General features: G+C 49.0%; 1 protein-coding gene across 5 annotated transcripts in view; it reads left to right on the top strand.

Moving 5' to 3' along the window:
• The first annotated feature begins 642 nt into the window (after positions 1-642).
• LOC121330658 (SUN domain-containing ossification factor-like) overlaps positions 643-15825 on the top strand; it is a 32610-nt gene continuing 17427 nt past the window's right edge. For 4 of the 5 annotated variants that reach the window (XM_041277346.1, XM_041277345.1, XM_041277344.1 and 1 more), the window contains exons 1-4: positions 643-933; positions 14307-14415; positions 14781-14900; positions 15254-15558. In XM_041277346.1, the coding sequence (XP_041133280.1) occupies positions 884-933; positions 14307-14415; positions 14781-14900; positions 15254-15558 (584 nt within the window). In that variant the 5' untranslated portion in view covers positions 643-883. Of the gene's footprint in view, positions 934-11872; positions 12099-14306; positions 14416-14780; positions 14901-15253; positions 15559-15825 lie in introns of all 5 variants that reach the window. The other variant, XM_041277347.1, reaches the window with a different exon arrangement.

The raw sequence follows: 15825 nt of genomic DNA, 5'->3' as shown, positions 1-15825 counted from the left end.
GACACAGACACACACAGGCGAGGCAGGCGGGGAGACACAGACACACACAGGCGAGGCAGCCGGGGAGACACAGACACACACAGGCGAGGCAGCCGGGGGACACAGACACAGACACAGACACACACAGGCGAGGCAGCCGGGGAGACACAGACACACACAGGCGAGGCAGCCGGGGAGACACAGACACACACAGGCGAGGCAGCCGGGGAGACACAGACACACACAGGCGAGGCAGCCGGGGAGACACAGACACACACAGGCGAGGCAGCCGGGGAGACACAGACACACACAGGCGAGGCAGCCGGGGAGACACAGACACACACAGGCGAGACAGCCGGGGAGACACAGACACACACAGACACACACAGGCGAGGCAGCCGGGGAGACACAGACACACACAGGCGAGGCAGCCGGGGAGACACAGACACACACAGGCGAGGCAGCCGGGGAGACACAGACACACACAGGCGAGGCAGACACGGGGAGACACAGACACACACAGGCGAGGCAGCCGGGGAGACACAGACACACACAGGCGAGGCAGCCGGGGAGACACAGACACACACAGGCGAGGCAGCCGGGGAGACACAGACACACACAGGCGAGGCAGCCGGGGAGACACAGACACACACAGGCGAGGCAGCCGGGGAGACACAGACACACACAGGCGAGGCAGCCGGGGAGACACAGACACACACAGACACACACAGGCGAGGCAGCCGGGGAGACACAGGCGAGAGGGCAGCGTTCACGAAAACACATTCATTTATTACAATTGCAGCGAGCCCCTTCACAAGCGAGGGCTCAGAGCTCTGCCGAGCTGTTTAAAACTCCACACGAAGGGGTTAACAAAGCCAGCGAGGATGTTCGTTTCCGTGGGAAGATGATGAAAGAGGTTTCGTTGGTGTGTCTGATTCTCTCGGTCTTGTGCTGGTAAGCAGAACGCGACATCGTGTATAATTAGTGCTGGCGATGCTGTATTGTTTTAATTGTTATAGTAATGAGTGAAAAACACTCTCAGCTCTTCTCTCTGCTGCACCGTTCAGTGTTAGACACAGCGCTGTGTACAATTTCATCCTGTTTACATGCTTCACGCTGTGATCCTGTCATCACGTAGGCCCGATAATGAAGTTTATATTCCCAGTGCCGCCCCACGCCAGGCATCCCGTTTGTCAAGTGTTCGGGTTAATGCAATGCCATTTTTTAAAATTGGTATTAAGATTTTAAACTGCCTGATTCTGCTAATCATTCAGTACCATAATGTTAATATTGCGTTTTATGATTTGACACCTGGATATGTACATCATGAATATGACAGTTCAGCGTTGTAGCTGTCGTTTATATGGGTTTTCAAACTGAGAGTTCATTTTATGTTGTGTGCGGGGTGACGCTGTGTGTGGGGTGACGCTGTGCACGGTGACGCTGTGTGCGGGGTGACTCTGTGCACGGTGACGCTGTGTGCGGGGTGATGCTGTGTGATTGGGGTGACGCTGTGCACGGTGACGCTGTGTGCGGGGTGACGCTGTGTGCGGGGTGACGCTGTGTGCACGGTGACGCTGTGTGCGGGGTGATGCTGTGTGATTGGGGTGACTCTGTGCACGGTGACGCTGTGTGCGGGGTGACTCTGTGCACGGTGACTCTGTGTGCGGGGTGATGCTGTGTGATTGGGGTGACTCTGTGCACGGTGACGCTGTGTGCGGGGTGACTCTGTGCACGGTGACGCTGTGTGCGGGGTGATGCTGTGTGATTGGGGTGACTCTGTGCACGGTGACGCTGTGTGATGCTGGGGTGACTCTGTGCACGGTGACGCTGTGTGCGGGGTGATGCTGTGTGATTGGGGTGACTCTGTGCACGGTGACTCTGTGTGCGGGGGGTGACTCTGTGCACGGTGACGCTGTGTGCGGGGTGATGCTGTGTGATTGGGGTGACTCTGTGCACGGTGACGCTGTGTGCGGGGTGACTCTGTGCACGGTGACGCTGTGTGCGGGGTGACGCTCTGTGCACGGTGACGCTGTGTGCACGGTGACGCTGTGTGATTGGGGTGACTCTGTGCACGGTGACGCTGTGTGCGGGGTGATGCTGTGTGCGGGGTGATGCTGTGTGCGGGGTGAAGCTGTGTGATTGGGGTGCTGTGCACGGTGACTCTGTGTGCGGGGTGATGCTGTGTGACGCGGTGACGCTGTGTGCGGGGTGACGCTGTGTGCGGGGTGACTCTGTGCACGGTGACGCTGTGTGCGGGGTGATGCTGTGTGATTGTGACTCTGTGCACGGTGACTCTGTGCACGGTGACGCTGTGTGCGGGGTGATGCTGTGTGCACGGTGACGCTGTGTGCGGGGTGACTCTGTGCACGGGGTGACTCTGTGCACGGTGACTCTGTGTGAAGCTGTGTGGGGTGACGCTGTGTGCACGGTGATGCTGTGTGCTCTGGGGTGACTCTGTGTGCGGGGTGACGCTGTGTGCGGGGTGACTCTGTGCACGGTGACGCTGTGTGCGGTGGTGACGGTGCTGTGCGGGGTGACGCTGTGTGCGGGGTGACTCTGTGCACGGTGACGCTGTGTGCGGGGTGGCTGTGTGCGGGGTGATGCTGTGTGCGGGGTGATGCTGTGTGATTGGGGTGTCTCTGTGCACGGTGACTCTGTGTGCGGGGTGATGCTGTGTGACGGGGGTGACTCTGTGCACGGTGATGCTGTGTGATTGGGGTGACTCTGTGCGGTGGTGTGCACGGTGCTGTGTGCGGGGTGACTCTGTGCACGGTGACGCTGTGTGCGGGGTGATGCTGTGTGGGGTGACTCTGTGCACGGTGACGCTGTGTGCGGGGTGATGCTGTGTGCGGGGGTGACTCTGTGCGGGGTGACGCTGTGTGCGGGGTGACTCTGTGCACGGTGACGCTGTGTGCGGGGTGATGCTGTGTGATTGGGGTGACTCTGTGCACGGTGACGCTGTGTGCGGGGTGACTCTGTGCACGGTGACGCTGTGTGCGGGGTGATGCTGTGTGATTGGGGTGACTCTGTGCACGGTGACGCTGTGTGCGGGGTGACTCTGTGCACGGTGACGCTGTGTGCGGGGTGATGCTGTGTGATTGGGGTGACTCTGTGCACGGTGACGCTGTGTGCGGGGTGACGCTGTGTGACGGGGGTGCTCTGTGCACGGTGACGCTGTGTGCGGGGTGACTCTGTGCACGGTGACTCTGTGTGCGGGGTGATGCTGTGTGATTGGGGTGACTCTGTGCTGTGTGCACGGTGACGCTGTGTGCGGGGTGTGCGGGGTGACTCTGTGCACGGTGACTCTGTGTGCGGGGTGACTCTGTGATTGGGGTGACTCTGTGCACGGTGACGCTGTGTGCGGGGTGATGCTGTGTGCGGGGTGACTGTGTGCGGGGTGATGCGGTGTGACTCTGTGCACGGTGATGCTCTGTGCACGGTGACGCTGTGTGCGGGGTGATGCTGTGTGCGGGGTGACTCTGTGCACGGTGACGCTGTGTGCGGGGTGACTCTGTGCACGGTGACGCTGTGTGCGGGGTGATGCTGTGTGATTGGGGTGACTCTGTGCACGGTGACGCTGTGTGTGATGCTGTGTGCGGGGTGACTCTGTGCACGGTGGTGACGGTGTGTGTGCGGGGTGATGCTGTGTGCGGGGTGACGCTGTGTGCGGGGTGACGCTGTGTGCGGGGTGACTCTGTGCACGGTGACGCTGTGTGCGGGGTGAAGCTGTGTGCACGGTGACGCTGTGTGCGGGGTGATGCTGTGTGCGGGGTGCACGGTGACTCTGTGCACGGTGACGCTGTGTGCGGGGTGATGCTGTGTGATTGGGGTGACGCTCTGTGCACGGTGACGCTGTGTGCGGGGTGATGCTGTGTGATTGGGGTGACTCTGTGCACGGTGACGCTGTGTGCGGGGTGACTCTGTGCACGGTGACTCTGTGTGCGGGGTGACGCTGTGCACGGTGACGCTGTGTGCGGGGTGATGCTGTGTGTGACTCTGGGGTGACTGTGTGATTGGGGTGACTCTGTGTGCGGGGTGATGCTGTGTGATTGGGGTGACTCTGTGCACGGTGACTCTGTGTGCGGGGTGACGCTGTGTGCACGGTGACGCTGTGTGCTGTGTGACCTGGGGTGACTCTGTGCACGGTGATGCTGTGTGCGGGGTGATGCTCTGTGCACGGTGATGCTGTGTGCGGGGTGATGCTGTGTGATTGGGGTGACGCTGTGTGCACGGTGATGCTGTGTGCGGGGTGATGCTGTGCACGGTGCTGTGTGCGGGGTGACTCTGTGCACGGTGACGCTGTGTGCACGGTGACGCTGTGTGCGGGGTGACTCTGTGCACGGTGACGCTGTGTGCGGGGTGATGCTGTGTGATTGGGGTGACTCTGTGCACGGTGACTCTGTGTGCGGGGTGACTCTGTGTGGGTGCGGGGTGACTCTGTGTCTGTGACTCTGTGCACGGTGACGCTGTGTGCGGTGTGTGCTGGGGTGACGCTGTGACTGTGTGCGGGGTGTGCTGTGGGGTGACTCTGTGCACGGTGACGCTGTGTGCGGGGTGACTCTGTGCACGGTGACGCTGTGTGGGGTGACTCTGTGCACGGTGACGCTGTGTGCGGGGTGCTTGGGGTGACGCTGTGCACGGTGACGCTCTGTGCGGGGTGACTGTGCACGGTGACGCTGTGTGCGGGGTGATGCTGTGCACGGTGACTCTGTGTGCGGGGTGACGCTGTGTGCACGGTGACTCTGTGCACGGTGACGCTGTGTGCGGGGTGACTGTGTGCACGGTGACGCTGTGTGCGGGGTGACGCTGTGTGCGGGGTGACTCTGTGCACGGTGACTCTGTGTGCGGGGTGATGCTGTGTGATTGGGGTGTCTCTGTGCACGGTGACTCTGTGTGCGGGGTGATGCTGTGTGATTGGGGTGACTCTGTGCACGGTGACGCTGTGTGATTGGGGTGGCTGTGTGCGGGGTGTCTCTGTGCACGGCTGTGTGCGGGGTGACGCTGTAAATCGAGACTTAACACTGGCACCCTAATGGGACGCTGTGTGCGGGGTGATGCTGTGTGATTGGGGGGTGACGGTGCTGTGTGCGGGGTGATGCTGTGTGCGGGGTGACTCTGTGCACGGTGACTCTGTGTGCGGGGTGATGCTGTGTGATTGGGGTGGTGACTCTGTGTGCGGGGTGATGCTGTGTGATTGGGGTGTCTCTGTGCACGGTGACTCTGTGTGTGGGGTGATTGGGGTGCTGTGTGCGGGGTGACGCTGTGTGCGGGGTGATGCTGTGTGATTGGGGTGACTCTGTGCACGGTGACGCTGTGTGCGGGGTGATGCTGTGTGGTTGGGGTGACTCTGTGCGGGGTGACTGGTGCGGGGTGATGCTGTGTGCGGGGTGACGCTGTGCACGGTGACGCTGACTCTGTGCACGGTGACGCTGTGTGCGGGGTGACTGTGCACGGTGACGCTGTGTGCGGGGTGACGCTGTGTGCGGGGTGATGCTGTGTGCGGGGTGACTCTGTGCACGGTGCTGTGCACGGTGACGCTGTGTGCGGGGTGACGCTGTGTGCGGGGTGACGCTGTGTGCGGGGTGACGCTGTGTGCGGGGTGATGCTGTGTGCAGGGTGACTGTGCACGGTGACTCTGTGTGCGGGGTGACTCTGTGTGCACGGTGAAGCTGTCTGGATGCGTCACCTTTACTGTGGGTCTGATTCCAGCTGCTGGTTACTGCCTCTCATTTGAACCCAGTTATGTGTCTCTACGAGGTCCTTGCTGTAGCGTTTTCATGAAAGCTGCTGGTTTGCCAAGGAAACGTAGTTTTGTAAATAGAGACATTAACACTGGCACCCTGAATGTAAAGATTTGCCCGGCTACACGTGTGATTGTTTTTTTATTTATTTATTTTTTTCACTTGTGATTGCAGGTGCATTCTTCCTCCAATAAACTGTTTAAAAAGGCTAAATATTGAGATACTGTTTTAATAAAACACGACAGAACAGTGATTTGTAATGGTTTGTATTAATTATTACAATACTATTGTAAATGTGCCTATATGAATGCGTCTCTGAATACTAGAACTTGTCCTCCCATGTGTCTGATAATATGCTGGGAGGGAGGGGGGTTCCTTTAAAAGTGGATTGGCTGGCTAGTGCAAGCGTGAGAACAGAAGCCTGTGGCTGTTTAAATAAACATGTCTGAACTAATCTAGTCTCTTACTTGCGGACAGTTTATTTTCGCTGCTCTCATTCTCAGTTATGCTGTGCAGTGTACTGATAGAAGGCTATGGTGTTTGTTGTTGACCATTTCTGAGCTGGACTTGTGAGAAACAGTTATGCAACAGTCTGTGGGGTCTCTCGGAAACAAGCCCACCTTTACCAGTGGCCCTGTTCGACTTCCATGTCATTTGAAATGCTTGTAGTACAATCACTTTACTGTCTATGAAGGTGCTGTGCTTGCACACCTGGATCTACAGCTTATTACTACTCCACACACCTCTGACTGTGGACACTGGATCAGGCCATTCAAATGGTGATCATGTATTTATTAGAAGTTAAACATTAGGCTGACACTAACTGATCTGTATGGGTGTGATTTCTAGAGACCTTTTCTGTCAGTATAGCAATTCAGAAGGAATGACCCTGTTGGTTGCCAGTGAGGGCAGGGTGTGCCCTCACTGGCACGGGTCTTCTTGTAGGACTGGGATTCAGGATTCCTGGGATATTTACTAGAAATGAATTTGAAGCCAGAAAAGAAAAGAACATGAACAATTATCACCGCAGCTGGCCCTTGCCACCGCGTCTCTCTCTTCACAGTGTTCATTAATCAGGCCTGTGGTTGTGAGTATAACCCTCGCTGTTGCTGGCAGGGGCTCTGAGAGTGAGACGCAGGAGTGCTTGTTGAGTGTATGGTTCTGCTGACAGGGACTCGGAGTGAGACGCAGGAGCGCTTGTTTGAGCGTTGGTTTCTCTGAAGGGTTGGTGGCACCTGGCTCTGCACATGTGACAACAGAGACAACGCTTTGCTAGAGCGTGTGTTGCCATACTGACTCTGAGTGTTTGTATACTGCTCTTGCCTAAAGGGTTTATTTAACAGATAAGAAAGTGAAGATGTAAACTTCAATCAAAGCTGAAGGAATTACTCGTGAGAAGGCTGCTATTAGACTTGTGAATGTTATAAAATCTCAGAATAAGTGTATTGTATTAGGGGTGGGTCTTTTCAAATCAAAACGCATTAGAAAAGTCGAGCATCGCATGCTAGCCCAGTCACCAGAAGAGTAAAATCTGCAGGCTTTCTTTATTTATTCAGGAATTATGCTTGAATGAATAATAAACAGCAAGCTGAGCATTACTAAAAATACATACTGAGGGCAAAACAGTAAGCAGAGTCAGGCAAAGCCATTGGGTAGAGAGTAAAGTCTAATAACAGCTTACACTGGTGACTGAGACCTGGGGCTCTGGTATTATATCACATCTTCATTGTTTCTTCAGACAGTAATAGAAAATATTCAAATGACTATTGAGCCCTCTTAATTCTGCAGTAAACAATGCTGCAAACAGTGAAGAGCATTGCGAGGTGTGTTTATTGAGCACTGTGCATTCTGAATTGAAATAACACCCATCCAGAGGAATGTTTACTCGACGAGGATGAGCTGGGCTCTTTTATTCTGTTTTATCAAGTGGAACAATCGGACGAGGCCTGGTTTTGTGTTTGCTGGTTTCAGTTGTTCTTGCTTACAGACCATTGGGAAGACATTACGCTCTTTCAGTGGTTCAGCAGCCTAGTGACCCTCTCTGGCAGCCAATGGCTTTTGGGCTGCATTGAAAATGTATTTGAACTTCTAATTTAAATTGGACAAGTTAAAATAATGCATACTTTTTGTTTTTAAAGGTGTAATTACTTCAGGATTTGAAATCCTGTGGGTCAGGGAGTTGGCAAAGGGTTTGAATGAAGGAGCGTTCCTGTCTCCTTGGAGGCCTCCTCCAAATGCACTCTGTGATCCATCAGTGTAGCATTGCTGCTGTTTGCAGGTTGCTCCTCAACTACTGTAAAACAAGAACATTTCGCGAGAAGGAAATGTTTGCTAATTTCACGTTTATTAAAAATCTGCAAAATGAATGTACCATGAGATACATTATTCGTACATGCGCCGAACATTAAAAGAAAAAGAAGTACAAACATTTATTGCAGCAAAAATTGACTTTGAAGGCCATTAGCAAAATTAAGTTGCCACAAAAAAATCCTGTTTTACAGTGCTTGTTAAAAATGTTGTTCTTCTCTTCACCTTTCTGTCTCTTCCTCTCGGGTACTCGGCATCTCCAGAGATGGGGAGCTGTGCCACTGCTGTCTTCCAGGACCCCCTTGTAAATGACAGGAGACTCTCGGTGGGTTCCCTCCTGGTTAAATCAATCGATTCAAGTGTTCTCAGGAGTGCAGTTCAGTTTGCTGGGGTTGGCATGCTGTGTGTTTCCTGATTTGCCTGTTTGATCAGCCTGTTCTGCTGCTCCGCTGAAGCACAGTGCTGACAGAATGCCTTTCAGATCGCTTCGGATCACATGATGGGTTCAGCCAGGCTCTCCCAAGGGCAGTCTCTCTTCTCTTTCATGCTTTAGTGTCTTTTATTCTCTCTCCCTCCTCTCTTCCAGCTCTGGTTCAGTGGAGATGCAGGCCTAATACAGTATAATTCTATCACAACAACTGTACCAGCCATGGATTATGTTTCCTGACAGTTTTTATTGTATTTTTTTAATTTGTGTACATTCAAACTGTTTTGTGATGTAGCCCAGTAATTTCACAGATTGTTCTCGTTATCCCTGTAAAACAAAGTCTTTCAAAAGTGTTTTACATGCACAGGACTGATAATCTAAAGATTGCAAAAATGCAAATTGTAGTTCTTGGTTTCTAGGAATAACACACACAAGGCTTGGATTTCATTTTTGTGTGGTGGTGGCAAAAAAATAAATAAAACACTTTTGCATATAAAAAACAATATATATTTTACTGCATCATCATTCACACTGGTGTTGCTTTAAAATAATCTGTTTTCAGGAAACCTACAGCTGCTCATCCCTGTGAGACAGAGCACTCTCCATTGCTTTTGCCATTGCCTGACAGGAAGTTTCTGCTGCAGCAGAAGAAAAAGGTGCTTTTCTTTTTAACTGGCGCTCCATTTCTCTTTACTCAGCCTTATTTCCATCTGTTTTTCACTGTTTATTTATGTATGTTTAGCTACTAGATAGTTTATACTGCGTGCATGTAACATAAAATGAAGGGCCACACAATTAACATACTAGCTGCTACAATGACAGAGCAATAGACTCAAAACAAACCCTAAGCTGTGATCTGTCACACAGGATGAGAGGCTTAACTTCAGGTGATTGTAGTTCCGGCTAGGAGTAGCGCATACGCACACTGAATTAGTCTTTGGAAAGCCCAGAGTCGGTACTTTAAAACAAGCCATGAACCAGTTAGGTGGCTTTTACAGTATATGTGTGTGACATTCGCTGCTTCAGAGTGAGTGGGACTGAGTTTTAAGAGTTAAAAAAAATCACTGCTTGCAAAACTACCTAGATAGACTTAATATTGTCTTTTTTTTCAAAACTCTTTACTTACTGCAGTGTACTGAGTTTCTATAATGCTTAAAGATAGCGGCCGAGAATCATGTATGAGAGAATAAAGTCTTGCAGCACTTACAATATCCAGCACTGCTTGTATGTATGTATTTATTTATTCATTTTAACCAGAACTACTCAGAATGCGGCTCATAGTGTTTTCGACACTGACACCCACTTCCTTAGAGATTGTTGTTGCATTTCAGGCATTCTGAATACAGTAGCTTGGTGTCTTAAAATGTCTCTGCAGGATTCTACAGTTGTGAGCTGCTTCTCATTTCTCTTTGTGATTACTCACACAGAGCAGTGCAGTTGTGAGCTGCTTCTCATTTCTCTTTGTGATTACTCACACAGAGCAGTGCAGTTGTGAGCTGCTTCTCATTTCCAGTCGTGATTACTCACACAGAGCAGTGCAGTTGTGAGCTGCTTCTCATTTCTCTTTGTGATTACTCGCACAGAGCAGTGCAGTTGTGAGCTGCTTCTCATTTCTCTTTGTGATTACTCACACAGAGCAGTGCAGTTGTGAGCTGCTTCTCATTTCTCTTTGTGATTACTCACACAGAGCAGTGCAGTTGTGAGCTGCTTCTCATTTCCAGTTGTGAAAACACTTGTTTTTCTCCCAGTTTGTGAACTGTGGTATTGCTTGGCATGTCAGCCTACGGGGGACTGATCACCATTTCCAATCTGTCCAAGCTGGTGCTGTTTGTTAGAAACGCTGAAATTGTAAACGCTTCTCTTGGAATTCCTAATGAAGCTAGGTACTCTTCTTTGAAAATGGCTGTGTGTATGTCATGGGTGATTCAAGGTTGGGCAGTAATGCTTTGATTTCTCTTTTCTCAGCAGTCAGTCGCGTTGCTGTTTGTGTAGTCGGGTAGTCATGTCTTTTGTTGGTGATTCAATACACGCTTCATTACTGTACTCAAATTTTAAGATGCACTTTTTAACCATTTTTTGTTTTTTAAAAATATCCTGCTTCTTAAATTTGAAGGAATACTTTAGGCTGGACCTCTGCAAAGTATTGAAGTGTAATTCACGTCATTGAATGATTTTTAAAGGCTGTGCCTGTGTAGTATTAAAGGGCAGTTTTGTCTTTGATTCAACTTTTTTATTTTAATAAAAATAGTTGTAAACCATAAACTTAAATCAAGTTACCTGCTGTTGTTTTTTAAGTTGCTTGTTTTAAGTGGTTATTTTCTCCATGACTAGGAATTGCAATACTGTGTTCTGGGTTCAAACATTAGCTAAGACACAAACAAGTATGTTTTTCTGAGAAGGTGGCATGATTGGTTATCTTAAGGTTACGTATCAGTCTTGTCAATGATCAGCCTCTCCTGGTAGACCTTGGATCACAGTTCTTCTGTACTAGGAGAGTATTGTATTAATGGTTATTGGAAGGAATGAGTGTCTATGTATTGAATGAGAACAGCTTCAAAACATGTGAAATTGTTGAATTCTAATAAAGTTACTTTGTGTTGGCTGGGTATTTGTAGAGATGACTGGCAAAGCCAGTTTCCCATTCCTATAGCATGCACACTAAATTGACCATGCTGTATTGCTGACAGTGTTACGCAAGTCTTTGTGTCAATGTGTCGTGCTTAGACATGTATTCTGTAATCTAAAAGTGATTGGAAGTTACAGGTATGATGGGTGAGAAGTGACTACGTGCTGTATTAGCTAGCTAAAGACTGTGACGCACGACGTTGATGTTAGTCATCACAACCTTCTGTTCTTCTTTACAGTGAACACCTAGAGGTCTTAAATGTGTCTGTGCTTTATGTACTCTGGGCTTGTTCTTGATAGCAGCATGCTCAAGTCCTCCCCTGTGCAATGTTTAGTAGGGTTACAGTGCAATGCCGCGGTTTACTTCTTGATAACCTTCTTGAATCATTTGTTTACTGCATTACATAAATCCCTTCATCACGGGTGAGGCAACTGCAGCTCCTGCTCTGTGAGCTGAGTTAAACAAAGGATATTTGAAGGTATATTTCCATTCACCAAGGACTAGGAGCCCCAAACAGGTACAGCTGAACACCCCTGTCACACACCCAGTGTACAGCATGCTCTTTTGAGACTATGCCAGATCTTTCCTGTTCTGTTTTGTAACTGTAGTGATCCGGACCTCGAGGTTCATTCCCTTCTGGTGAGAGTGGGAATACTGTGGTAGTGGGATTGCACAGTAATGAGTAAGGGCAGCTAATAAAGACAGCAGTATTTTTTAATCTGTAGCCTGGGGTGGTTAGTCATCACAAAGCCCCACATTAAAACATTTGTGTACTTTTTGATTTTTCAGCTGGACCTCCCTTTCTCTGTGTCAGTGGGAACATTGGGAGGATTAGAACGGATGAGCTGGATTTGTGTTTCCATGCAGAGCGGTGACTGATAAGAGCTGTATCTAATACTGAAACAAGTGACCAAATGCGTCTGCCTGACTTACTCTTCAGAGCTTCTGATCTGTCGGGACAGCACAGCACCAGCCATGCGTTGAGCAGGAATCTTTACAAATAAAATGTTTGAGTGTGAGTTTTTAAAATATCTCTTTGTAGTGTAGCCATTTCACAGAGTACTAAGAATAAATGGTCAAGGTGCTTTTTGGCTCCTTCTACTGAGAAGTATAATACTTGATACTCTGCTTATCTGGCTAGATATTTGACACTATACTCTTCTCAAGTGCACACCGTCTTTTAGAGGAAACTAACTTCATGTGAAACTATATTTAGCTCAGAAGCTATGTTGATACATTGAAAAATTCAAGAAATGTGTAACCTCATATTTAGCTATTTTGTTTCAGGTGGTTGCTTTCAGAGGAAATAAGATCCCCCTATATGTAGGTTTTGTTCCTTGTGGATATTTTCTTATTGTTCCTACTGCAGTTTGATTAGTATTTCAGGCTCTTCAGTGCATGACAATCTCAGTGACTTGTTCAGAGAGATAAGCAGACGAACATTTTGGCAAGTGCCTTCATTGGTATAAACAGCATCACAGTCAATACTGATGCGACTTTACTGCAACTGAAAACAAAACCAGTAGAAGTGAGTTTGCTTGAATTTCATTTAGTTATTGTGGAGCTGCCAACGGCCTCCTTTAAAAGCCGTGCTCACATGACAGCTGTAACTGCTTTCCCTTCGTGCTCTTCGTATTATTTGTATTTTTTGATTTTTCTCGTTTCAACATGACAAAACAGTCTGGTAGTGCACTTATGGGGACGTGATAAAGCCTTTCACACACTGCTGTTTGAGTGAGAGCACTGGGATTCAAAAAATGCTTTGGTACAGACTCGTCTGGCTATAGAGATATCATTGCGCTGGAAAGGAAGCCATACCATAGTTGCACATGCTGTAACTGGGGAGGGAGATCTTAAGTAGGGTCTGAAGTTTCCGCGCCTGACCTGTAGGGTTTGAGCCATGCTTTTCTAGGTGAGCCACTGGGGGCAGGGTCACGAGAGTGCAAGGCTTTCCAAAATGAAGCTGAAGAACGCAAAAAATACATTGTTGAAAAGCTGGGTTGCTGATTACTGTTTCTCACTGCACTGTTATGAACTTTGGCAGCAGTTTGTGTTGTTTACTATACCAGGGGTCTCCAGCCCTGGTCCTGGAGAGCTGCAGGGGCTTCTGCTTTTCATTTCAACTGACTTCTCAGTTACTTCATTGAACCAATTATTGTCTTAATTAGTTCAGATTAACATGTTCCAAATCATTAGCCACTGATGATGTAAAGACATCTGGAAAACCTGCAGGATTAGAGCTTTCCAGGACCAAGGTTGGAGGCCCCTGCTCTATACTGTGCCTATAGAAGCTTTTCAGTTTTGTTGTAATTTATTGCCTCACCACTAATGAACATGATAGCCTAATACTGCTGCAGAGGAATAGCTTTCTGTGTTTATGTGTTGGGCAGAGTTACAGTTAAAACAAGCCCAGCTGCCAGAGCACTTCCCAGTGTTGTGTAACTTACTGCAGAGTGTCACTTGTTGCTGTTGGCTGTATGAGTAAAAGATGAGCTGATAAACACATGTGCACGTGGAGAATGGACCTGATACCACAGGCGGAGTAAGATCTTTGGACAAACATGTGTCAGGTTTACAAGGGCATTTCCCAATGTCAGTCATTGAGGTGAACCACTTCTGTCTGGTTTAGGCAGTTCCACCATCCATCATGAAGTCTTTTAAGGTATTTATAAAAAAATAATAATTAACCAGAAATCTGACCCTGATGAAGCACTTGGGTGAAACCAGTATCATTATAACTTCAAATCAACATCATCCCAAAACCTGTACCATGTGTTTGCTGCTATACCTGGCTGTATTTCTTTTGCACCTCAGACTAATAGACTACCTGTGTGAATGACTTGAGCAGACCGTGGGCTTTGTCATGCGCCTGTCCAGAATGAAAGATGGCAGGGCTCCTTTCGTCTTGGGGCTCGGTTGGCAGATGGCATTGTACTGTTGTCATTGGACCCTTCTGGGCACCGTTGCTATTTAAACTGTGTGACACCGGAGTTGCCTATTAAACTCCATTCAAATATTCCAGCTTTTGCACAGCGCTCAGTTATCCTTACCGTAATTTCATTTTTAGATATCTTTATACTGTTAATATTTTTATTTTTTCTTTGGGCTCTGTTTTCTGTTTTGTGTATGATGCAGTAGACCTCAGCATTGGAATGCCGGAGGGCAGGGTCTCTTCAGATTTCCACGAGTTCATTCTGACAGGCAGCTTGTTTCTGCTCTCCAGGTGCTCCAGTCGACATGTGTGTTGTTTGGAAGAAGGCTCTGCTGCCTCAGCACAGTTTGCACAGGATAGCGGACCCCAGGCAAAGCATGACGAGAACATTGACTCAATGGTAACAATCCCACTGTCCACCATCTCCTACTGCTAACAGACCACAAAATCTATGTTGTGATTCTGCAATATACAAAGGGGAAGGGGGCAGAGTTTAGCTATGTTTAGCACTACAGTGCCTGCCAAGATGCTTACCGATTTTACAGTCAGCCATACATATCCTGAGCTACAAAAATGAAAGGGTTTAACAGTACTGCATAGGATGCTTTTACTGAGGGAGAGCCTGGGTAAGTGAAGTAAAATGTGATAAAGATTCAACTGCCTATTCAGAGTAGTTAGTGCTGCCAATACTCGTCGGACTGGCTTGCTCATCCTCCCGACTCTCTGAGATCAGCAGGTTTGTCTAACAATGTTCAATCCCAACAGGGTGCAGATGATAGGTCCACAGAGATCCAGTCATCCTATGATGTTGGATTGAGAGCAGAACAATCTTTGCAAAAACACACTTTAGCAGAGGACTGCACAAAAGATGAAGGGCAGGAGCAGGTAAAGTATTTTTCTATTAATTCTTTCAAACTGAGTATAGAACTAGCCAGATTTGTTTCTTTTGAAGTTAGAGCTAATTACAAGTATAATGACAGTTTGCTCTTAGCTGGGATCCTGCAGGCTAGCAGGTGTGTTCACTGGCTCAAGGTGAGTGTTGCTTGGTGCTGAGCTTGGCCAGCACATGCTGTTGACCCTTCAGCCGCCATTCACTTGCTCAGCGAGGGGGAGCCTGTATCTGCAGCAATCCTGCCTCTTCTCACAGCTTGTCTACTAGGCTGAGTTTTGTGTCTATATGAAACAGGGAGTCTTTAGTTTGACATGTGTTACAAACTTACTTTTAACTTTGCCTGCAGAATTTGAAAGCAGATGAGCCAGAGCCAGAACCAGAGCCTGCTTCTTTATCTGAATCTGTGACTGAGGCAGAGCCTGCATCTTTATCTGAATCTGTGACTGAGGTAGAGCCTGCTTCTTTATCTGAATCTGTGACTGAGACAGTGCCAGAGCCAGACTTGGACCAGAACCCAGACCTGGGCCCGGGCCCGAACCCGGACCTGGACCCTACAGCCAGCCTGTATGAAGCTACTTCCAGTACTTCTGCTACGAGTGATAACATTTCCAGCACACCTATCTTGGAGATCCCTCCTGTTACTCAGCCAAGGTGAGGATTCACACAGTGCTTTATTCAATGGCATTTAAAAAAATAAATAAATATATAAATGAATACCCAAATGTTTGCTGGGGGGAGGGGGAGGGGGAGGGGAAGGGATAGCATAGCCTAGCCAAGCCTAGCCAAGCCTAGCCAAGCCGAGTAGGCATTGTGTCCTCACTGAGGCACTGCAACCTAGTGGTTAGAGTTGCAGGACTGGGAGGCATTGTGGTGTAGTGGTTAGAGTTGCAGGACTGGGAGGCAGTGTGGCGTAGTGGT

This window comes from Polyodon spathula, chromosome 18, assembly GCF_017654505.1.
Source record: "Polyodon spathula isolate WHYD16114869_AA chromosome 18, ASM1765450v1, whole genome shotgun sequence".
Taxonomy (NCBI): Eukaryota; Metazoa; Chordata; class Actinopteri; order Acipenseriformes; family Polyodontidae; genus Polyodon; species Polyodon spathula.
Note: the sequence above shows the minus strand (reverse complement) of the source record. Positions and strands in the feature narration are given on the sequence as shown.